The sequence below is a fragment of the Stylophora pistillata genome, chromosome 12 (assembly GCF_964205215.1).
Source record: "Stylophora pistillata chromosome 12, jaStyPist1.2, whole genome shotgun sequence".
Lineage (NCBI taxonomy): Eukaryota > Metazoa > Cnidaria > Anthozoa > Scleractinia > Pocilloporidae > Stylophora > Stylophora pistillata.
The window spans coordinates 13795496-13818273 of NC_142530.1; the positions used below are offsets into that span (position 1 = coordinate 13795496).

At 39.0% G+C, this 22778-nt stretch overlaps 1 protein-coding gene and 1 long non-coding RNA gene across 3 annotated transcripts; one reads left to right on the top strand and one right to left on the bottom strand.

Moving 5' to 3' along the window:
- Positions 1–2070: 2070 nt before the first annotated feature.
- LOC148718888 (uncharacterized) lies at positions 2071–6158 on the top strand. The gene is made up of 2 exons (XR_015994007.1): positions 2071–3816; positions 4779–6158. It is a non-coding gene; the product is annotated as an uncharacterized LOC148718888 (long non-coding RNA).
- Positions 6159–7372: 1214 nt separating this feature from the next.
- On the bottom strand, positions 7373–22308 carry LOC111328994 (uncharacterized). Of its 2 annotated transcripts, none has more exons than XR_015994004.1 (3): positions 21788–22308; positions 9161–9727; positions 7373–8750 (listed from the first exon to the last, which is right to left on the bottom strand). XR_015994004.1 is itself a non-coding variant. In XM_088741084.1 (3 exons), exons 1-3 carry the CDS (start codon positions 21820–21822, stop codon positions 14689–14691), a joined length of 411 nt encoding a protein of 136 aa, XP_088597210.1. In that variant the 5' UTR covers positions 21823–22308; the 3' UTR covers positions 13309–14688. The 2 variants fall into 2 exon arrangements, 1 of the variants encoding a protein (XP_088597210.1); XM_088741084.1 differs by lacking the exons at positions 7373–8750; positions 9161–9727 and adding exons at positions 13309–14723; positions 17142–17482.
- Positions 22309–22778: the final 470 nt, after the last annotated feature.

Genomic DNA, 22778 nt, shown 5'->3' on the forward strand with positions numbered 1-22778 from the left:
GATGAAAAAAAAAAACAGTTCATAAAAGTTGAAGGAAGTTCTGTTATTCACAAAAAAGAAGTCCGAGTTTTCCCAACAAGAGTCCATTGCCAGAAATTTGAGACAATATGGCGGAGGCGGTTCTCGTGTTACAAGCAAAATGGCGCCGAAACAGTATAAGAAAATGTATGGGAAAAGATTTTTTTTCCAAAATAGCTGTCTAAGAATGGGATATTCTTTCGCTGTGTACTTGGAAATGGAGCCTGCATCGGTTGAAGCATTCATCGCTACGAAAAAGAAATACTCAAATTCAAGCCTACCTTTTCCCAAGGTATACGAGTAAACTCATAATTCTGACTCCATTTTCCAATACAAACTCTTAAAATCTGTTTCGACTAGGTGTTACAATTCTTTTGTCGTAGGAACAACCTTGAGAAGATTCGCAACTGCGTAGTTCGATATGCATTCTGCAGAAGTTTGCTCAACTAAATCGCTCGTAAACGGTCGAATATGTTGACCCACAAATTCTCCTCGAGCCGGGAAACTCTTCGTATTTTCACAGAGCTCAAACGCCAAATACGCCATTTTTAAATACCTCAATTTTAGGAAGGAAGAACACGAAAGATACAAGTCCCAGTAACTGTACAATTTGGCCGCCATTTTCCTTGTTTTGACGTCCCCTTTGGCTTTTTGGGATAGAAAGGTACCAGGCCTTTCTCTCGTTGGGTTTTACGAAAACAGAAAGTTACGTGTTCACTTCACTTCCACCGCCGCCATATTGAATTGTCTGTAATACGATATACCGCTGACATTTCGTAACGGGCTCGAAATGTCCCCGATTTCTAGTGATGCGAACGAATGACCAGTACTACCGAATTGTAGGAGAATTATGGGAAGCTAGGCCGTTTAACAAGGTCCATGGTGACAAACCTCCTGCACACTGCTAGGTCAGGAATGTCGATAAATGATGGGTAGGCGCATCGACTATGTCAATGTTGGTAAATTTAGGCGTGGTGAATTGAATGAAGGAAAATGTTATTCAGTGAATGACACGGACATTCTTGGATAGAAAAATTTGAGACCGGTTTTCGAGAAGGTTAAATTTGTTGTGCGTCGTAGTTTGAGACCTTTCAAAGACTTGGATGACCACTTTGATCCTTCGTCAACAGCTGTGATCGAACGCTCTCCAACAGTACACGTGTTCCATGCATTTTTAGTGATAGTGATTCAGACCTTTATGGCAGCGAAAGGCCTGTCGTTGGGTTACAGGTAGTGCGTTACATAGCTTTATGTACTACTGTAAGGACATTTCCTATATGTACTCAATCGTGTCGCAAATGTACTTTTCTATGTAAAGGCAGATTAATTTATCGCGAGTATTGTATGGTGAATCTACCATCTTGATCACTGTCATCCTCTTTTGTGAACTAAGTTTAAGGTTCGCGCCGTTTCATCGAGTTTTCCGTCTTTTTCTTTACTTTCTTAGCTTGGATATTTGGATAAGAAATGCGTTTTTATTTTCTTTACATTTCTGTTTGTCTTGAAACTAAGCTTATAAATCACGTAATCTACCCTCTGAGAAATAATAATAATAATAATAATAATGATAATAATTAACTTTATTTTTCGAGGGTGGCACTTGACAGTATAAAATATGGATAAACTCGTGACCCTTCAAAACAAATTAAAAATAAACACTAATACGTATAAATAATGATATAATTAAAACTATGTTATTAAACAATTAAAATATGAGTTATCTGAGAGTTAATATAAAATATGTGAGAATAACATAGAATGGCCTAAACATCTTTAAAGTAAAGTGATAAACATCTTTATGGGACTCCAAAACCTACTTATAAAGACTTCTTTAAAATTTCTAAACTAGAGCTACTCTGAAATTCATTGAGAAGTGAATTTCAAAACCTACTGGCTGATACTTGAAAAGTCGTAGCACCTTCTGATTCTGTGTTATTCACATAGAGTTCGGTGACATTACGCCTTTCGTTTACATGGCGCCTATCGAGACTACTGTTGAAAGGGGCTCGTTTTGAAAACGTTTCCAGACGTGCAACATTTTTAAAACCATTCGATTCCGTTCGTCTTTTCATCGACGAGACCGCATCACTTTAAAAAACGGTTACGTCTTTTGGCAAAAATTGGCTGGTTGGCGAAGAGTAAACAAGATGAACCACCATGGAGTGCAACGCTTACTTAAACAATCGCATTGGAAAGCACCGGGAAAACGGTTAAATAGGTTCTGTGTACACACTTCAAAACTGTGTCTTTTTCGTTTCCTTTTCGGGGTCATTAAACCGTGTTGATTGATAAATGCATCAGTATAGAGGATGTATTATTAACTCCAGGTTTTGACGCACCGCGTTAGGTTCTCGCTCGATTGCTTGATGAAGGACTGTCTCCTTTCCTCATTCATTCTAAAGGACCAATTGAGCTACAAGAACAACGCGTATTATCTCGTCCAAATTACAACTTGATGACTTACGGCGCGAGAGCTTTCGCTGTCTCTGCTCCAGAACTCTGGAACCATCTGCCCATTGACATAACATGTTGTCACAATTCGGAAACGTTTAAGTGCAAACTTAAGACATTTCTTTTTGCCAAAGTTTTTAGCGACTAAGTTATTGCTTTTATAAGTCATTTTATTTACTTCCGTGTACTACATTGTAAAGCGCATAGAGCCTTCGTATATGTCTTATATAAACGAGTTGTATTATTATTATTATTATTATTATAGTTTCTTTTTAGAAATTTGCTCCTGTTTATAGATCTAGTTAGTATAGTTATAGTTTATACTTACTACTTCTACTTTAATCGAGTTTGGCAGTTGCGCCGGCGAGCACTATACTTTGTTGCATTTACGAAAAAGGAAAGAAAAGTATATCATTCAGAGTAAAGTGCATTCGTTTCATGAAATGTTACCTGTAAGAAGTTTGGTAAGTTATTTGAGAGATCAACACTGTATTTTCTTCGCTAACAAAAGCGCAACGCACGAATTACAGCGTGACAGTTAACAATAGCACCAAAAATACAAGAAATGGAGATAGGACTAATGCCATAGGGACACGTGGAACAACTACAGTTTCCGTTCCCGAAAACGGCTCTAGTCAATAAGGAAAGGAGAAAATGTCGAGATATATTTTTTGATAGATAAAACGTTTGTAACTATTACGTACATACGTAAGGTGATTCGTTTCCAACTTAATCAGTAGATCCCAAAATGGATGTTTTACATCCGAAGACAATTAAATGGGAAGTGATGTGCTTGATGTAACGGGCAAAGTCATGTCTTCTCAGACAGAGAAATCGTTTAAGTAGGAATAGGAGAAGGGAATGATCATGATTAATTGTCTTCTGTCAGGCAGGTGTGAGATAGAAGTAAAACAACCAGCCACAGGGATGTCCCATGTAGTGTTTACAAGAAGGTCGCCGAATGCTTTTGTTTTTGGTCGTGTATGCAAACAGTTCACATGACGGGACAATCAAAATTTCATAAGACTAGTCACTGCGACTAGAATTAATATTTAAGAATAGTTTGAATTCATGGGGCTATTCACAGGGAAAACGTTTGGCCGCGGTGACACTTAACATCTACCTCGCACCAAAATTAAATTTGAAGTACATTAAGTACTAAAAAGTTAATTATGATAAACATTTTTTCAGCATCAACCTTAAAAGGACATCAAGACCCAATAAGGAAGAATTCAATCAATTGTGTGCCACCACACTACTGCAAATGCATGCTGACAGTATTCTCCATTGACCTTTACACGGTGCACTAAATAAAAGTTGACTATTCCTGGTCTTCCAGGAGCAGAGGTATCAATACAACCACCATCAGCACTATAATTCTAGCTGATCTCAAGTTACGACGGTCCAACTTTAATCCAAACTTTTCAGTGCCAAGTATAACACTGGCAAACTTGAAGAAAGTTCAATTTTCTTCCTGGAGTACAATGTCTTGTAGCATTCAAAAAGTATCCTCAGTTAATCTGGATCCAATACAAAATGTTTGAATGAGTTGGGAAAACTAACAAGTGAGAGGTCACTCCACTGATAGTCCCCAATTTCAAGCAATAGGCACTGTTAAATAGTTTGGTGGCATTCTTAACAACTAAGCTTTCAGTCATATCATGACTTTCTTTTGCAAAAAATGGCAAAAAAGATTCCTGGAATTCGCTTGGAAATTGTACATCCCAGACGAAACGTCCGGCCAGAAGTTTACGCATTAACTGTATCTCCACATACCTTCCATTAATTGCATTGCACCAAGAATTCCATTAAAACGTTCAAAGCTGAAACACCAAAATGCATGTACTGGTCTACAATCAATGACTCATTCCTTTAAATGGCAGTGAAGATGCATATTTGGGGTCACAGCCTTTTCTCCATACTTTTACCATTTCAACTTTGTTGATATATGCAAATTGTTTTCTCCATACTGGCTGTTACTTATGTGTAAAGGAATACAGTTAGATTACAAAATTTATTTTATCATCCTGTGCATGATGAGTTAATACTTTTGAGTTGACTCAAAATCAAGACTTACAAACTTGAAAGATATGAGTTGTTTAGTAGGGGTTGCATCATTGTTTTTGGGTGTGATACTTCATTTGAGGGCAAGACTGATGATTTATTCTACCTATACAATGCACTCATTAAGAGAGATGCCTTTTTAAGCAATTACAGTCATAGATCAGATAATGAATCCATTTACCTCTATGTATCTCTAGTTTGATATTACATTAACTAACTTTTGTGCTGTTGCTTTGATTGCCTAGAAAATTCAGAAGAGACTTGCTACTTTGCGAAACATGCCTTGGTCAGAGGAAACAAAGGCCATGATGGAACTGTTCGTGGGAAGCCTCACCTACACCCGCTCAGAAGAATCAGATTTTTCTGAGGATGAGGATGAGGAAGGGGAAAGGTACTTTACTGGGTACCCAGTAAAAAAGTTGCCTTGGGAAAGGTCAAAGCTGACACAGGCCAAGAAGGCCCTTGATGATGCATATATGAGGAGCCTTAATCCCAGTGCTCGGGTGAATGTGGTAATGAGACGGGCTCATGTGAGGCCATCGACGCGACCCCGGCCCATCGGAGGTCTGGAATGGGCAGACGGTTAGATCTGAGGAGCCAGTTGACAGTCCCAGCACTCTGCCTCTGGAAATTACAGATCCATTCCCTAGCATTCGGCCGACAATAACAGCAACTCAGTCACAGAGAGCCTGTTCTACAAGAGTAATTCCTCATACTCCGGCCCATCCTTTTACAAGTGCCAGTCCTACGAAAATGGCCCCCTTATACTTCAGCACCCGTCATTCCACATCAACAACTCCTCCTACCAGTACCAGATCTCAAGCAATGGCTACCCTATCCTATAGCACCTGTCAAACAACAGTGGCTCTCCCCAACAGGACAACCCCATCCCCAAGTACACAGCCTTCAACTCCAGCTACATCCTCGATGCAAGGTTCTACTTTAATGCCAAGGACTTCAAAAAAGAAAAGTACTAATTCTCGAAAGAACAGTGCCCGCAGACGATCGCCAGTTTATTAATTTAATTAGGTTTGCCCATACGTATTTTTTTGGAACAAGATTTTCAATTTTTGCAACATTTGTTTTCCATAGCGATATGAGGCTAATATTTTCAATTTCAAATGTTAATGTTAATACAGTTGTTAAGTGATAGCAGAACAATGTTTTCAATTTCTATTTTTCTTTTGATACCATTATAAGTGATTTCAGGGCAAGGTTTTTAATATTCAATACACTTATTTTTGATAAAAATATTGGAACCAGGTTTTAGCTTTCCATTGTTTCTGTTAGCAGTATTGTAACTGAAATTAGAACAAAATTTCCAATTGTGCATGTGCACACATTGACTACTGTTGGAACAAAATCTCAATTTTCAATCCGTTATGTTCTACAAAGTTGTCATACTACAGATAAAATAGAAACGTACAGTGTTTTCAAATTTTTAACTTCCTTTTCATTTATTGTACAAATTTGACAGGTTTTTGCAGCCATTTTTTTTTTAATGATTCCTTAACAAAGATTATAAATGATGTTTTAAATGTTATGGTTAACTGATCAAATGTTGAATTACTCACATGCATGGGAGCATGCTTTTGTGACAAATATATAAGGTTGTGAACACAGCAGATTGATTCATTCATTGACTATCCCGATTCCGTACACATAACTTTCAACTTTTATGGTGGACAACTGGTTGATCAGCTTTGCTCTTATGTTTCCCTTAAATTATATAAAACAAAGCTGATATCCCCAATCTGAGAAGTCGATACAGCTGATTCATACAAAAAATTGAAGTTAACTTTACGTCAAACGTAAATTTACTTTAAAGACGCCTACACTCTACATTTACGCGTGTACGTAAAGCCGGCGTAAATCTCTACTTTACACCAACTTTACGCTGTCTTAAAAGTCTCTTAAAGAAGTCTCATTACTCTGGCTTTACGTCAATACGTAAAGGCCGCGTAAAGCGTGCCTTTACGAAATGTAAATATGGTGTAAAGCTGTGTAAAGAAAAAACTTAAATATGTTTTTTTCATGCTGTGATGCCTTATCAAACTCAAAATCTTTAATTGCACATGTTTTAAAAGACGTTTAGCCAGTTCCTCAAATCTTTCCTTAGCATCTGGGTGGCTTCTAAAAGTGGGAATTTTATATCCAGGAAAACCGTCTTCTGCTGCTCTACGAGTTCTTGCTCTCCTAACATTGCAAACAATAGTTTTCCTTACATTGATTTTTGAATTATAAGGAAAATGGAAATCACTACTTGAAAAGTAGTCGATTGGATAGTAATCAGTTTGACGTGTACATTCTTGCTAATACATACTTACACTGTGAGGTAAATAGACTAGGCTGTTATGTCTAGGAATTTGATGTCAGGCATTTTAAGTTCCCCTTTTCCAGTGAGTTTAGCCCTTTGTAGCAAATGAGGCCTTGTTGACAGCTTTGATATCCTCTTGCAGTTCAAGGGTAGTTTCCTCAAATGTAAAATGTATTTTCAAATCGCCAATTATGGCCATAAACTCTGTGCAGATCACCTGTATATCTTTGTGCAGATCACCTGTATATCTTTGTTTTGACTACACTGAGGGTGAAGGGTCGGAATTTTACATTTTGAATTTTACATTTTGTACTCTGGAGTACAAATACCGCGGGGTATTTGTACTCGTCTATGGCGTTATTTGTACTCTACGGACTGTAGTTGGATAATAAACCACACTTTCTATAGGTTTACCAGCTGATAAACCACGTAGGATGTTGGGAGATCCGTCGAAAAGTTTGCAACCCACTCGGCTGCACCCCGGGGTTCACAAACTTTTCACAAACATAAATATGATTGAAGTTTGTCAGAGAGAGAGTGATGAATTTAATCTTGTTTTGTGATCAAGTCACTGATTCTCATAAAACTATCAAAAACTGCGTTAAACCAATCAAAGCGCTGGAAACTGAGTGAACTGGTCAGCTAGAAGAAACTGAGCAGAAATTGTTAAAATAAAAAAACTAACGAGAAATGGCGACATACAAGATAAAGGCACAAGCTATAAAGTGCCATTGAGGAATACTTCAGTTAGACAGAGAAAACGCGCTTTTTGGTGACCAGAGTTGGCCTCCCACTGCGATAACGATCTGATAATCTGCACGAAAGATTTTAAAGTTTGCAACCCAGAAAGCAGTTTTGATATTTTCCAGAGGTTTCTTTATCGAAATAACTGTAAGATGTAGAATTTTAACCGGTGAAATTTATTTCAAGTGTGAGAACTTAACTTTAGATTCTTTAACATTATTGGACCGCACCACGACAAAAGCGGCAAAAGCGAAAGACAAAAAGATCGAGCCGTGTGCACTGATTCAAACACCGACCAGCTATTTTGTTTACTCCCGGTATATACACTATTTTACTTCAATCGAATTTGTTACTATTGCCTCAGCGCGAATTAAACCTTTGTTGGTGTCTTCGTTCAAATTTACAGAAAGAGCTTCAAACGCTTAAACTTGACAAAAACTATCAAACAAAAGCTGAAATCTCGGACGCGAAACAAAACTGCCACAAATCTCGAGTACACATTTACTTTGCGTGTGCTTTTTGTTCTCACCAGTAAATAAGATTTTCTGTAAATATCTAAATGAAAATCTACGCAGTTTGTCGCTACAATTATCTTGAAGCCAAAGCATGCCAAATTGTCCTTCTCGGCGGGCCGTTGGGGAATTCTCGTCGAGAATGTCAGAAGGTCTTCCACTAAACCGAAAAATGAAAGCCTTAAAAGGCGGGAACAACCAGTTGGTTAAACCGCATTTTAATTTGACAGTGCTATACAAAATTAGTTCTTTGTCTTTGTTTTTGGCTTTGAAAGGGTCCCCTTCGTTTTCTCCAAACCAAAAGCTTTAAACAAGTTAAAATCTGGGAATTTGCCCCATTTGGCGCAGTTTTGACAGGACGGGAAGATGTTTAAATTTTTTATGCGTAAACAGGCCAATGATACAATAGCTTTTTTGACCAATCAGAGCGCGCGTTGCGTCTAAGTTGTGTCATGAATAATAATGATAAAGGCTTATCCACTACTTTTACAGGGAGCTTTGCAAAATTATCCTGAAAACCACAAATACTGCTGGATGTTTTCCTCTCGATTACCCATTTCTTTGTAATGAGGGAAGAGTACACAAAGTGCTAGTATGATCTGACCATTACGTCGTTACAGCATCGCCCCTGGCTCCCGCAAAACCTGGTAGGAAATATGTGGTCTTCAGAGATACACGAGGCCATAATAAAATTGCCGTAAACACGAAGCTAGGATTATGGGACTGGACCAGAAAAAGAAACTTTGATGACTCTGAGGAATGTGTTGAGGTTCTAAATAATGAGTTGCGGGAAATGTTCAAGAGCTGTTTTCCTCTCATCAAGGTCAAGATATTATACAGGGATCCACCATACATGTCAACCTTAGTTAAGCACCTTTTCAACGTCAGAAACAAGACTGCACGCTGGGGGGTGAGGCACTGCCGACAGAATTACGAGAAGGAAAACCCAAGGCTATCCCAGTCAGTACAGTGTTATGCCTCGATGATATTAACGCCTAATTCCAGGCTATTAATACTGAAAATGCATAAAGTGCTCTAAGGCTATCTGTGATACCTGAAGGATATCCAGTCCCTACAGCTGATGAATACTCGGTTTTGAATCTCTTAGCCCACCAAAAGCGTTCTGCATGCGGTCCTCAGTGATGGAATTCCTCACTGGTTTTGGCTGGATTAGGCAATATACCTAGCACCCATTAGTACAAGGATCTTTAAGAGCTCTCAAGCAGTACCCTTGACATGGAAATTGGCCAATGTGTCACCCATTCCAAAAGAGTCACCGTTAAATGATTACAATCAGCTACGCCAGTATCGCTAACCGATGAGAGTTTTTGAAAAATTGAAATACAAATAAGAATTGTCCCCTGCTCTTATGTAAGTGCAGGGTGTCACATTAAGGCTCTTAAAATCTTTGGTAAAACGGTTTTGCCCCTTTCCAGGAATCCTGATGATCAAAGAAAAACAGCTATCATCCTTCAAGCTTCTCCATGTGTAGAGAATCACAAAACTCAGGTATTTGCTCGTATTATGCTAGCCATGGGTTATACGAGAACTTTCAATCGTTCCACCTTCATCTTCGCCTTTACACCATGTCCTCTGGGAATGTTTTCAAATTCCACCAAACCTGGAGGTGAAAAGTGCACAAAATTTTCACCTGGTATTTCATCTAGGCTTTCATTGTTAAGTATTTATTAGATTTAACAGCCTTTAGCAGAGTGATATTCTAAATTGAAGCTTTTCTAAAACGATCACTTGAGTTTTAAATGTAGTACTAGGTAGAATTTTGAAAAATCTCACATCGTTTTCTAGGAAGTCAGTGTAATTCAAGTCATCATAGAATATACGGACTTGAGGATTTACCCTCATCTTGCTTTGGCTGCTACATGTACGCCTTCGTCACTGGACTTCGATTCGCTATAAGTTGGATTTGTGTTATATTATGTTAAACCTTAAATATAATGACGTTATTGTTTGTCCATTACGGACGGACCACCTACAATTGAACCGCATTTGGGTTGGTTGTCTTGGTTGTGCAAACGATTAGTCGTTTGGTATCTTATTTCAAATGCATTAACCTAGAGCGCTTCTTTCATACTGAAGTAAGATAAAATATATTGGCGTCCGCCTTTATGGGCTTTAAAACGGCTCGCCTACGGATCGCCCTTTTAAATTTCCTAAGGGACTCCTGCTCATATTTTAAGTATTTCGTGGAAAATAGATTGCGATTGATCTCAGACCATAATGATTCAAATTCTCGTTCTACAAAAACTCTTCCAAATCCTGATATTTTAACAAAAGCGTAACAAATGGATCAAAGATGGAGTGCAGGACTTCTATTTTTCCTTATTAAAGGTGGAATAATCATGTGATAGAACATATGATGGTTTACACAGGACTTCTATTTTTCCTCGTAACTGGTGGAATAACCACATTTCTAGTAAAACACGAGTAGCTAAAACGAATCTGATAAACAACGTCCAGTTTGACTAATCTTTTAAAAAGAAAGACTTCTACTTTTCCCTAGTCGCTGAATGGCTATCCTTTCGCGGTTGAGAGAGGAAGTCCGTCTTCCAGATCAGGGATGGTCAGAGTGGGAGAAGGCTATGGTCCCCCAAGATGACCAGAGCAGCAATCTTGAAGAACGTTGAGAGAATCATGTTGGATCCTTTTGCTCGAGCATACGAACCGCGTTTTAGATTCCAAGTTCCTTTTCCTATGTCTATTTTTTCCCGTTATAAAATGTGCTCTTGGATTAAAATTTCTGTGAAAAAGGGGAAATTTTCTCAGTGAGTTATTTTTCGAATCTTGATTTCTGTCTTGATACAAGCTGTGTAATCGATAAACTGAAAATATGCTACATGTAATGTGTTGAGTCTGTGGCTTAGAGCTATCGGTGGGTCACGATTGTAGTACACCGCGGTTAAAGTGAAAACAGTTTATTCATGTCCGTTACACACTTACTAACCGAAAAAGAACTACAATAAATTAAATACACGCTTTATGTATACATGCAAATCCATAAGTCCTGAGTGTATTACATCACTTGCATTCGTTTCAACAAGTGGGCATTACGATACATTACAATGATGGTCAGTGTGTTTTGCATGGCTCGTGAACATGATTCCGTTTTTAAAGTGCATATGACCCAAATTTTTTTCTTGTTCCTTGTAGTTGGATATCTATAGAAAACGTTTTGCAGCTTTAAAAGTGCTAGAAAAATGTAAAAAGCATTTTTTTGCTTTCAAAACACGCGCAATTTGCCTTCAAATTTGTCCCGGAGACTGGGACCTAGTTTATCGCCGTCGAAGATTTCGTGACGTCACATTATGCACCTTTGTTGCGAAGGTCTGTTGTCGCTAAGAGGATTCTGCAGTACTCGGTAGTAGATAGATAGTGCATTGAAAGGAAAAGATGTCCAGTGATCCTAATGATTCCTTTGAGTCCGACTCTTCTGAAAGTTCCATTGACTTCGTAGAATCTGAAGATGAAGTAGAAGTAGTTACAGGAGAGCACGCACCATGCCGAGACGAACCGCTCGCAAGCGATGGCGAACAAGACGAAGAAAGCGAAGATACTGACCTAGATGGAGTGACGCCTTCAGTTTTGGAGGCCATATTTTGACGTCGCGTTGCAGTTAGCGAATGGTTAGTGCATCATGTTTATCTTTTTGTGAATATTATAAAACAGCGAAACTGTAGGGTAATCATAGCTCTGACGAAAGGGCTAACGCTCGAAACGTCAGCTTTTGTAATCGTTACGGTGGCCAATTTACCATTTCAACTTTGTTGGTATATCCAAATTATAATCATAGCTCTACCTTACCTTAGGTGCAAATGTGAACAATGCAATGTGAACGAACTGGAGTGCATGTGAACAATGCAGTGACGAAATGCAGTGACGATTAGAATACCTTAGATTAGTCTATTGTCCTTTGAAATATTAATCTTTGTCTCTGACCATAAGCCATTTAAGCCTCTGGCTTTGGCCAATCTTAAGAATTCACTTGTATGACACAAACCTTGGCAGACGCACTAGAATTCCGTTGTTACCGCGAGGTGACAAATGCCAGAAGACAGTTAGTTTTCGATGGTTCCATCGAAATCATAAGCTGCATCGCGCAACACAAAGATTACAGTGCTCTGACAAACAGGACCGTGCTGTTACAAGTTGCAACTTTACTTCGCGATCAGAATGGGAGGGCATACAGGCGACGAACTGGAGTGCATGAAAATGACTCAGTAACGTTTTGTAGGCGAGAATGCAAATGAGGTGAATTATGGACACAGATATTAGGATCGCTTCTTACTTTTTTTTGGTTACTATGCAGATTTGTGAGAGCTGTTATATACCGATGGGTTGTAAGATGGTTGTGCGGTTACATGGGTTGGGAAAACAGAAGACCGCATCCAGCTTGTGTATATCATAATATAAGGTGCAAGTTCCAAACCAACAACACAAGAGGGTATGCCGCTGCACAAGCAAGAGATTAGCAGTGTTGCACCCAAGTACATTAAGGTCTGAGTCAAAGACTTTTACTGGTAAAAATAATTTACTAATGATATTTCTGAAGATAAAAGTGACAATGGAACCAAACTTAGCACACAGTGAAGTTTAAAACAGGCCACGTGGTGTTTAGCGAAAAATAGGCATTGTTCTTTTCATTCTTGATGCAGGCCTTAAACTGCTTGGGCACTCCAGTGATTTTTTCAAAATGTAAATCATTACTGTATAAGCCTTGTTTTATAACAGTCATTCCTTGTTCACTCGAGAGCCTTGAACAGCAAAGTGCATTAATTTTGTTTCTGCCCGATATTTGGATATTCACCTGATTCAGTTGTACCTGGTCATCTTTTGTTTGTGTTCAATGACATTACATTGAAGGAGGTCATGGGGTTTGTCTAAAAGCTCAGAGGAGTCAAATGGGGCCGAGTCATGCTTTCTTTGAAGAAAAGATATACAAGAACTTATTTATGTGGCATATTTTTCACCTATGTAAATTGGGGTGGGGGGTGGGGTGGGGGGAAGGTTAAAGTCCAAAATGTCTGTTGCTGATTAGGGGTTGTATAATCCCTGGTAATCCCTAGCTTCTGTCTAGCCAGTAAACCATAGAGTCGTAAGGGCATATTTCAAGAGGTAGTAGTGGGTATACCAATTGTATGTAAGAATTTTGCTTTATTGAAATTCTCAAAAGTATAGAACCACAGGTTCCAAATTACCTCTTTATTTCAACCAGAACATACTTGTAGACCTAAAAATCACTATAAATATGTACTCTTTAGTCCTAGGCCAGTAAGTAACCATTTTGTCATGCAAAAGGTTTAAGACCAAGAAAAATTATGTTATTCTCAAGGATATAATAATTAGATAACTTGAATTTTGCCCAATAATAAAAGAGAATGTGTAAAACGAAGACCATGATTGGCAATAATATGGTAATTTCTTCACCCAAAGGTCAGAGATTTATTTTATTGTTTTCTTCACACACAAATTAGTAGATAGATAGATAGACTGGTTTATTAAAATCACATCGCAGTAAAATACTGAATTGCGCAATTTTTTTACAAACTACTACTATCTAACTACTATCTATCTAACTACTACTACTATAAACTACTACTATACAATATAAAATGTGACGACTTAAAGTTCTGTTAAAAGTTCTCTACTGCCGCACCCTTCACGAAAAACGAATTAGCAAAACGCTTTGTCTTGGCTGCTGGTACATTGTACGTTCTTTGGCGCCATAAATTATAATGAGGGCTATGGGCTTCAGGAATTAAGTAATGTAGTTTGCTGTTCTGATTCTCGCTGATTGATTTAAATAATGACTTTGTAACGTCTTCGTGATGTTCCCTGATAGAAGTCAAACAGGCGCGCTCTAACGCTTCCCCGTATGGCATTCAAGGAAAAATACTCTTTTCTGAACTCTTTCTAACTCTGACTGTAAGTACTGAGGTAGAGAATAATGGAACACAGGGCAAGCGTAGTCAAGGGAGGATCTAATACATGCGCAGTAGTAGGCAACAAGATCTTCGGCTGGAACACGCGCACGTTTAAGTTGCACAAGGAAATGAATTTTCCTGGCTGCTTTCTAAACTAAACTATCTACATGATCGTTCCATGTTAGTGTGTTGTTGATGGTAAGGCCAAGAAGCTTGCTAGAAGTAGTTGCTTGGATCTGAGTCCCATCAACTACAACTAGGTCGAAAAGTTCCGGGCAACGACAGAAACTGATAGTAAGCTCTTTAGTCTTCTCAAGGTTTAGCTGGAATAAGTTGTCCTCTGACCAGTTTGAAACGTGGTCCACTGCTTCTTGTGCTCTAGTTTGTTGCCCCTTCGGTACTTTTCCTGACAGGGTGGTATCGTCCACGTACTTCCACATCCCAAAGAACGCACTGGGGGTTAAGAGGTCGTTGATCATAAGCGAAAAAAGCCAGGGCCCCAATTTGGTCCCTCGGGGAACACCCGCTGGTACCGCACCCCATTCAGACATACAGTCGCGGCTGAGTTTAACCCTCTGTACAGTTAGTGTGTAGTCGCAGCATCTAGCACATGTAGCCCTCCTCCCCGCCTTTAAGTAGCTGGTTAAACTGCCGATGTTGCAGCGGATCTCTTTTTAACTACGGAAATAATTGTAAGGTAACGCTTTTCATTATTGAATGTTAAATGCAACAGAATGCAAATAACCTTGAATTTTCCCCTTTTTTTGTTTCTTTCTGTAAGAAATTCTTCTGCACTTGGCGATAACACCGTGTCTCTGGTTGGTAAAAAGCCTTTTATGAGCACTCTTGTAAAATATGAGGTGGCCGTACCCTCCAGAATTGACCGATTATGCGTAAAACAACTTTCCTCGAAGTGAGCTGAACACAAGGACGCGTACTCATTCACAGGCTTGCCGAAATCAACTCGATGTTTCTGCACAAAGCGTGCCCACTGTGCTCTGACTACCGGATCAGTGGGAAACTGGTGCATCGTGATTCTCTTCTGTGTGCGAATTATTCCCACAGCTCGTTTTATTTGGGGCGTCAGCGACGCAGCGTCTTCCCCCTTTCAGTTTCTTTCCCTTTTCCACCATATTTGATGTTGCCTTGAGGTACACAATGTGACGTCACGTTACGATGTCACGTGCGATTTTGGCCGCGCGATGACCGGGACAAATTTGAAGGCAAATTGCGTGTATTTTGAAGCAAAAGATATGCTTTTTAAATTTTTCCAGCACTTTTAAGGCTTCGAAACGTTTTCTATAGTTATCCAACTACAAGAAACAAGAGAAAAAAATTTCGTGTCATATGCACTTTAGCGACCGACATAGCATTTTGTTCCTATTGTCCTTGACCATAGGAACAAAAAAGTTAGATTGAACACCCGTCTGTTTCGGACGTTTTCCTTTGTCTCACAGAATACTTTAAATAAATGATCGTTTCCAAGAAAACAAATACTATTCGATTTGAAATTGATCTAAGGGATAAAAAAGCCAAAATTAAAAACAGTAAAACGCAAGCATTGTGATTCTCTTCTAGCACATCGATAAACTTCACACCATTGTAATTTCACTAAATACGACTCTACTGATGTTGTGATTACCGTTGATACGGGCCTTACCACAACAGAATCTAAGGAAAGTATTTCAAATTACATTACAGCATTCATAATTATATAACTTCAGTTTGTACCATTGAAAATTGATGCTACTGTATAGCCTGGTTCACATATAATCGCAGACAATCGCAGACGATCGCAGGCGATTGCACGATCGCTGAAACCACTCAACTGAAGATCGCGAATCGCTTGTTCACGTATGATCGCAGCCGATCGCAGCAATCTGTGACAACCGAGTCCATGGTTTACCATTCAGCGGCAATACAATGTAACTCCAGTCAACCAACATAAACGCAAAGGACGCTGAACTTTTAATAGGTGTTGACATTCTGCTTCTGTTGTCTTTACCTTAAATGGAGAATCGCTGCCAGATCAAAGAAGAAACGTCGCTTCTTGGTGCAGAAAGTCTTAAGAAAGAGAGAATTCTTTGCTAAAGCGATTGAACAAACAATCATATTTTCTAATTTCGTTCATAAACTGTTCCGTGTTTATTTCACCTTCCATCTTGTCAACACACGCACGTGTAAAAGTTGATAAACAACTGGTTGTCATGGTATCATGCCGCTTGCATAACATTATTGGACACATTCCAATCGCTTGATCGCTGAACTTTGCTCACATATGATCGCACTCGATCGCAGACGATCGCAACTAATCGCATGTTCGATCGCCTGCGATCGCGATCGCACACGATCGCAGAGCTGTTCACATATAATCGCAGACGATCGCTGGCGACCGAGTGCGATCGCCTGCGATCGTCTGCGATCATATGTGAACCAGGCTTATGAGAACAAGTTGACCACGAATACTATTAAAAGTGAAAAATAAAATCTACTTAAGAGAAGGAAAAACTATGGAGATGCGGTTACAATTATTAATATTTGATATCTGTATCGAATCAATTCACTGAGTTCTCAGGTAGAGAGGAATTCTTTCTCAAAAGAAGAGATTAAATTCCTTCCTCTCAGTAACCTCTGTCAGATGGATTTTCGTCTACGCAGAACTCGTATATCTTCTGTTAACCCAACCTCTTGTTTGAATGTTGTCAGAATATCTTTATCGCCTCGGAAAAGCTTCTGCCAAAAAAACTGAAGAAAGTTGAGGTACAAGGAAGCATTTATAATCATTAAAATGAGGTCTACTATGTTCATTGGCTTTGTTTCACCATGCTCCACGGTGTATAACTTGAAGGCGACCTGACATGAGACGGCTAAAAACTTGCAAAGATTGTCCAGGACAAAAACAGACATAGTTAAACAACAGGCACCTCTGGAAATGGCTCGAAAGCCTTTTTTGCTCGAAGGCGGAAATGTAAAGTTCAGTTGAAATAACAAAAGCAATGTCCATAGTTTTGAAGCCACCACTATAAGCATTCAACGTAAATCTTCGCCTACCTATTGTTGACCATGATTAATACATCATAAAGGACAACGGTATACCTGTGGTTGTGTTGAGAGACCAGAAGTACGGCTTTTTTATGATACTCTTGAAAATTGTTTTGTTCCTAAACAGTCTTAATTTTGGTAACATCTTTGTGTTGAGTAAAAGAAGCCACACGGTGGATGTTATGATCGAGCACGCGAGCCATATCGTCTTCCAGCAGTACGGATCGCAGTTTGGTATATCGTAAACGGTAAATCCGTTGCAGTCCACACTAGTTGAGTCGTGGTACAAGGTGCAGTCAATCATGAATATTGAAAACATTACCAGTGTAAATAGTCTAAACAACTGGGAAACAATGCAAAGCTGCGGAAAGTATGAGGACACCAGTGCGAAGAATCTGAAGGAGATGGTCAGAAAAGTATAAAGGGTAATCAGATTTTTACATAATTTACTTTGTCAAGCATTCGTCTTTCATATATTTGAGAAATGAAGAAGTCTCAACTGGGTTATGTTCGGTTGTAGAGCCCGCAGGAAGTGGCTAAAGAAGATTTTGCTTTGTAGAAATTTACTGCGTTTTGTTGACGAATAACTGGGTGACTGCTGATAATCTTTGCTCACTTACATCTTACTCTCTAGACATCGTAAAGACAACAGAATCCATCTGGTAATATTCATTGTTAACATTAGTTGCTTCTTTTACAAGCGATATTGTGAGGGACGCTTACATGTTGATCAGTTTTATGAGTCAAAAGATAAAAGGCTGATAGTTTCTAAAGACACTGTTTGGGGCTGCGTCGGTGGGGGTAACGAAATAATTTGAATATATCAACAAAGTTGAAATGGTAAATTGGCCATTATTCCTCTATTCGGAGCGAATAGAGGAATTGTGGGATGTGTGTGCTTTTAAAGGCAGAAAGTGGAGCTACCTGGGAAATTTCTGACAATTCTTTATCCTTTTTAGACATCAAAGTTTCAATTGAAGGCAACGGTTTATGCACTAGTGTGTATTACTAACCTACAGACTTGCATAATTACTTGTTGTATTCGTCTTCGCATTCATCTCATGTTAAGAATTCCATTCCTTTTTCTCAGTTTTTAAGACTTCGTCGTTTATGTAGGGATGACTCTGATTTCCACCACAAATCAGAGTCAATGTGCCAGTTTTTCGATAACCGTTGGTTACCCTGAATCAGGCTGATTCTGTCGTTCAAGCGGGTTACCACCGCGCCCAACTTATTGACCGACATTCAGCACTACAAACGTCACAAAAGGAAGATTCCGACCGCATTCCATTCATTCTCACGTTTCACCCTCACAACCACTCAGTTAAATCCATCATTCTTAAAAACTTTAAATTACTTCAAAACGATCCAGAGACAAGCACTATCTTTTCGCAGCCTCCTTTTTTTTTTTCATTCAAACGCGACAAAAACATAAGCAATTTTTTGGTCAGAGGTTCTTTTCAGTCTAATGACCAACCAGGCACTTTTAAATGCGCTCGTGCACGATGCGAAACATGTCCTTTCATTCACAACACTGAGAAAATATCGGGACCCAAACGATCTATTAAGATCACTGATCACTTCACGTGCACCTCCGCCAATGCAATCTATTGCATAACTTGCACTTACTGCAAAAAGATTTATATCGGCGAAACAGGCAGAAGACTAGGTGACCGATTCCGAGAACACCTTCGCGACGTGGAGAGGAATGAGAAGGACACATCGAAACCAGTCGCTAGACATTTTAATTTACCTAATCATTCTAAGCAACATATGGCAATTTGCGGTCTTTCCTTACACTTAGGTAGCACGGAAAACCGTAAAAATCTTGAACAAAAGCTCATCTTTCAAACCGGCAGTCTAAATCCCACAGGTATCAACGAACGCTTTTCATTCCACTGATTTATTCGTGTTTTTCTCGTTGCCATGTTCCCATCAATAACGTAGCTCCATTTTCTGTACACCCAACCCACAATTCCTCTATTCGCTCCGACGAAGGGCTAACGCTCGAAACGTCAGCTTTTATAATCGTAACGGTGGCTAATTTACCATTTCAACTTTGTTGATATATTCAAATTATGAGTCAAAACTCTACGTGGAATACACATAACGGCCTTATACCTATTTATCATAAAGTTCGGATATAAAACGCACTGTCATTGGTTGAAAGGGCGTGCTATATCAGAGTATAGAGCATGGAGCTAAACTGAAGTTGTCACGCCATCTGCCAATTTGCACTTTTTCTTGCTTTTTTTCGTTCATTGATGATGAAATTTGGAAAGATGCTAGACGGCAAGCAGCAATTGAAGAACCAGGTTTGTTAACATTCCAAGTGCCGTGAGTTGCTTTAAAATAACTTGTACACATCCGAAATCCTTAAGGAGAAAACGAAATGGACAGTCCGGGTTTTGAAGGTTTTCACGCTCACTTTGATTGTAAATTTCCGTACCTAACACTCGCATGGTATGTATAGCTTCGTGCTTAAAAACGAAACAGGTATGATGAAACTTAGAAATATATCTAAACTGGCATAGCTGTTAAAATTCATACACATCATGACGATGTCAGAGGGACTGCGATCATGGTGAGGTTCTTTGCGGCTACCTCGTCATGGCGATTTCCGGTCATCGCAGTGAAGCAAGTTTCAGATATTATATCGGCTGCCCCTCTAGTGAACCGAACTAAGCGTTTGTTCTAATATTCCGAGCAATCTCCTTCTCCCTGTGAGTTCGGCTGACGTTCATTCATGAAACAAACGCCTTAAGCAGTTTGTTTTCTAATTGTCATGTAAAAACTTGCGTGCATTTGTGAGCCCCAATTCGGCCGGATTTTACTGAACATTTCACTTTCAGATTCCGCATTAACTGACTAATAGCTTGAGGAAAAAGTGTCAAATTACACTTGCCGAACTATTTCAGTTTGTGAGCTATTGATGGTTGTGAGCTATTTAACTTTGATGGTTTGACATTTTTCAAAGCTTTATTCTTGTTCAGCCAATCACATTAATTGAACCATTTTGCCGAGTATTCTAATTGGCTTACTGTAGCCTGCTTGATGAGAGTATAGAGCATGCTGACGACACTGTTGTTCGCTCTGAAAATAAAGTTTGTTTTTTTTTCAAGTAAATCTCGTGTCTTTTCCCACTCTTCTTTCATGCTTTAACCGCTTTCTGTGTGCTTTGCTACAGAACAGAGCTATTTGTTAAAGCAATGTTTTCGCGTAATAAAACAAACAATCGCAGCCAACTCAACGAGCTTTCAGGGAGAGATTATTGCCTTTTACTACACTTCATACAAGTCAATTTTGGTTGTAGCAGATTCAACAAGCGTATATGTTTTTAGAGTCCACTGGCTCTTTGAAACAATATCGTCGAATTTTTTGACAGTAAATCGGCCATCTTGCGAAGCCAAAATTTATCCCGACGCACAACTTATCTTGTTTCTATTTAATATACCATAGCGCTATTACAAGCAAAACTCGACTGTTAACCGTCTCAAGGTTAGGGCCAGGGTTAGGGTTATATGATACAAACGATGCTTGAAAGGAAAGTGTGGTAGGGGGGGGTCCAATCTGCGAAGGGGGGTCCATATCTGGATTTGGACCGGGGTCCAATCCACGGGGTCTAAATCGCTGTGACACCGGGCCGGGTGTTCAGTCTATTTGAGACCATGCCCAGCGGTCTGCTGAATTACGTTTTTGTAGTTCATAAAGCTCGAAAAACTCGTCCACTAAAAACCAAAATAATTTTAGAATCACTTGGGATATCTAAAACAACATCGAATTTTCTCAATAGGTTTATTTGAGGTTTTCTGTTTTGTTTCCTTCCATATTTATGGCGTCACAAGAGTCTCGAAGACAACATTTTACGAAACCAACGTGACCTTTCAAGCTTAATGTTTATGTCTTTTAGTATGGTACGCTCAAGCTAGCTTGACCATTGAAAAACCAACGCAAATTCTTTGATTCGCTTGGCGTTTCTAAAGAAACATCGAATTTACTGGATAGGTTTGTATGAGGTTTTCAGTGACCTTTTGGTTGAAATTTGTTGAAAGCACAAGCTTGAAGATTATGTCCACTAAAAAGCATTAATTTTTCGAAATCGCTTCGCATTTCGACCCAAACATCTGATACTCCTAAGAAGTACGAAGGAATCTTTCAGCGGCATTTGAAAATTTCTTTTCAAATAAACCATGCCCGGAAGTCCGATCAGAAGTGTCGACAAGCGAGTGGTATTATAGAATGTACAAGCTCAAATATTTTTAGAATCGCTTGACATTTCTAAAGAAACAGCTGATATTCTTAAGAATTTTGAAGGGACCTTCCGTTGGAGCTTCTGTAAAAATTTCTGACTGCCGGGCATTTAGTCACAGCGTAACTGCAATGTGTTTACAAATTCCTTTAAGCCTCGTTATACACTGTAATATGCATAAGACCGACTGACTCTTTAATCAGCCAAGGAGAACTGCTAAAATGAACTATTGATTTAAGCTCTCTGGTCTTATGGTAGATAAGTTTAAATTTGAAAACCCCTTTGGAATACGAACAGATTTAAACAATGTTTTGTTTAGTGGTCTTTAGATGCTTACCGAAGCAAATCTGCACAAATAGACAGATTTCTCAGTCCGACTCGAATGTTTATACACCACATCTAACTGAATCATGAAGAAGAGATTGTGAAACCCATTTTCAAATTCACTTACTTGGCGGTTGTTTTCGATACCGATAAGTCGTCCATTTTCAAAGTTTCCGCTCGTAGTGGAAAGAGACTGATATCTCGTTCAGCAGGCTTGTACTCAAAGAGAGTTTGTCTTCAAGTTCAGAGTTGAAATTAGTCGGCAATCCATGGCAAACAAAACGGCGATCAGAAGAATAGATCTTACGAAGTCTTTAAACTGACAGGCTGAATAAAATTTCTCTGTAAAAAATATTACTCTACGTCGTTGCATTTTACTAAAGCAATCTTGTTATTCCGTGAAAAGCGGAAGCAGGCATGGGTCACTTCACGGGTCATCAATTTTTCTTAGTGTGCACCAGGTTCCTTTCATAATCGAGAACATGCCATGTTCTGTGAGCTCAATCTCTTTGGTAGTTAGGGGTGTTTCAAAAGAGGGAAATGAATAAAAACTCGTGCACCCGGTGAAATTCCAAGTAAAGTTTTACAGTCCGAAGCTATTTAGGTTTTAGTTATCGCAATAATTGACTTGATTGTAACTGTCTAGCCTGATTATCAGATTCTTTTAATTCGAATATCACTGATTCCTTGAAGTAATCGGGCTGTGTGCTTCTTTAAGGGTCCTTTTCGATTTTTTTATCATCTTTCATAGACGAAAATTAAATGTTAGGTAAAGACAGAGTGAGATCATCTGCATATTGCACCAACTTAGTGAGTGTCCTGTCCGCTTGGAGTAGCGACTTCTAAAATTTCAGCTGCAATAATAAATAAACGTGGCGATGACGGATTTGCTTGTCTGACTCCTTTTTGTTTTCAAAATAAGACGCGAGATGCCATCAGTCAATTTATAAGTATTGCTTCTTCATTAAAGTTTTCTATCCATCTGACTAGTAGCGTTTGGCCCGAAGCGAAAGCATCTATGTATGTTAAGATTAAAATAGAATACCTGTCAGCGCTATCAAATGTTGAGTAAACATATACATGATACAGTTTGTTCTTCTTCTACTTAAACTGCCACG

Coding starts and splice junctions, on each gene's coding strand:
- LOC111328994 (XM_088741084.1), bottom strand. CDS start 21,822: ATGGACGACTTATCGGTATCGAAAACAACCGCCAA. Junction 17,483..21,787: donor GTATCGAAAACAACCGCCAA/GTAAGTGAATTT, acceptor CATCTCCTTCAG/ATTCTTCGCACTGGTGTCCT. Junction 14,724..17,141: donor GTCTCTCAACACAACCACAG/GTATACCGTTGT, acceptor TTATTTCCGTAG/TTAAAAAGAGATCCGCTGCA.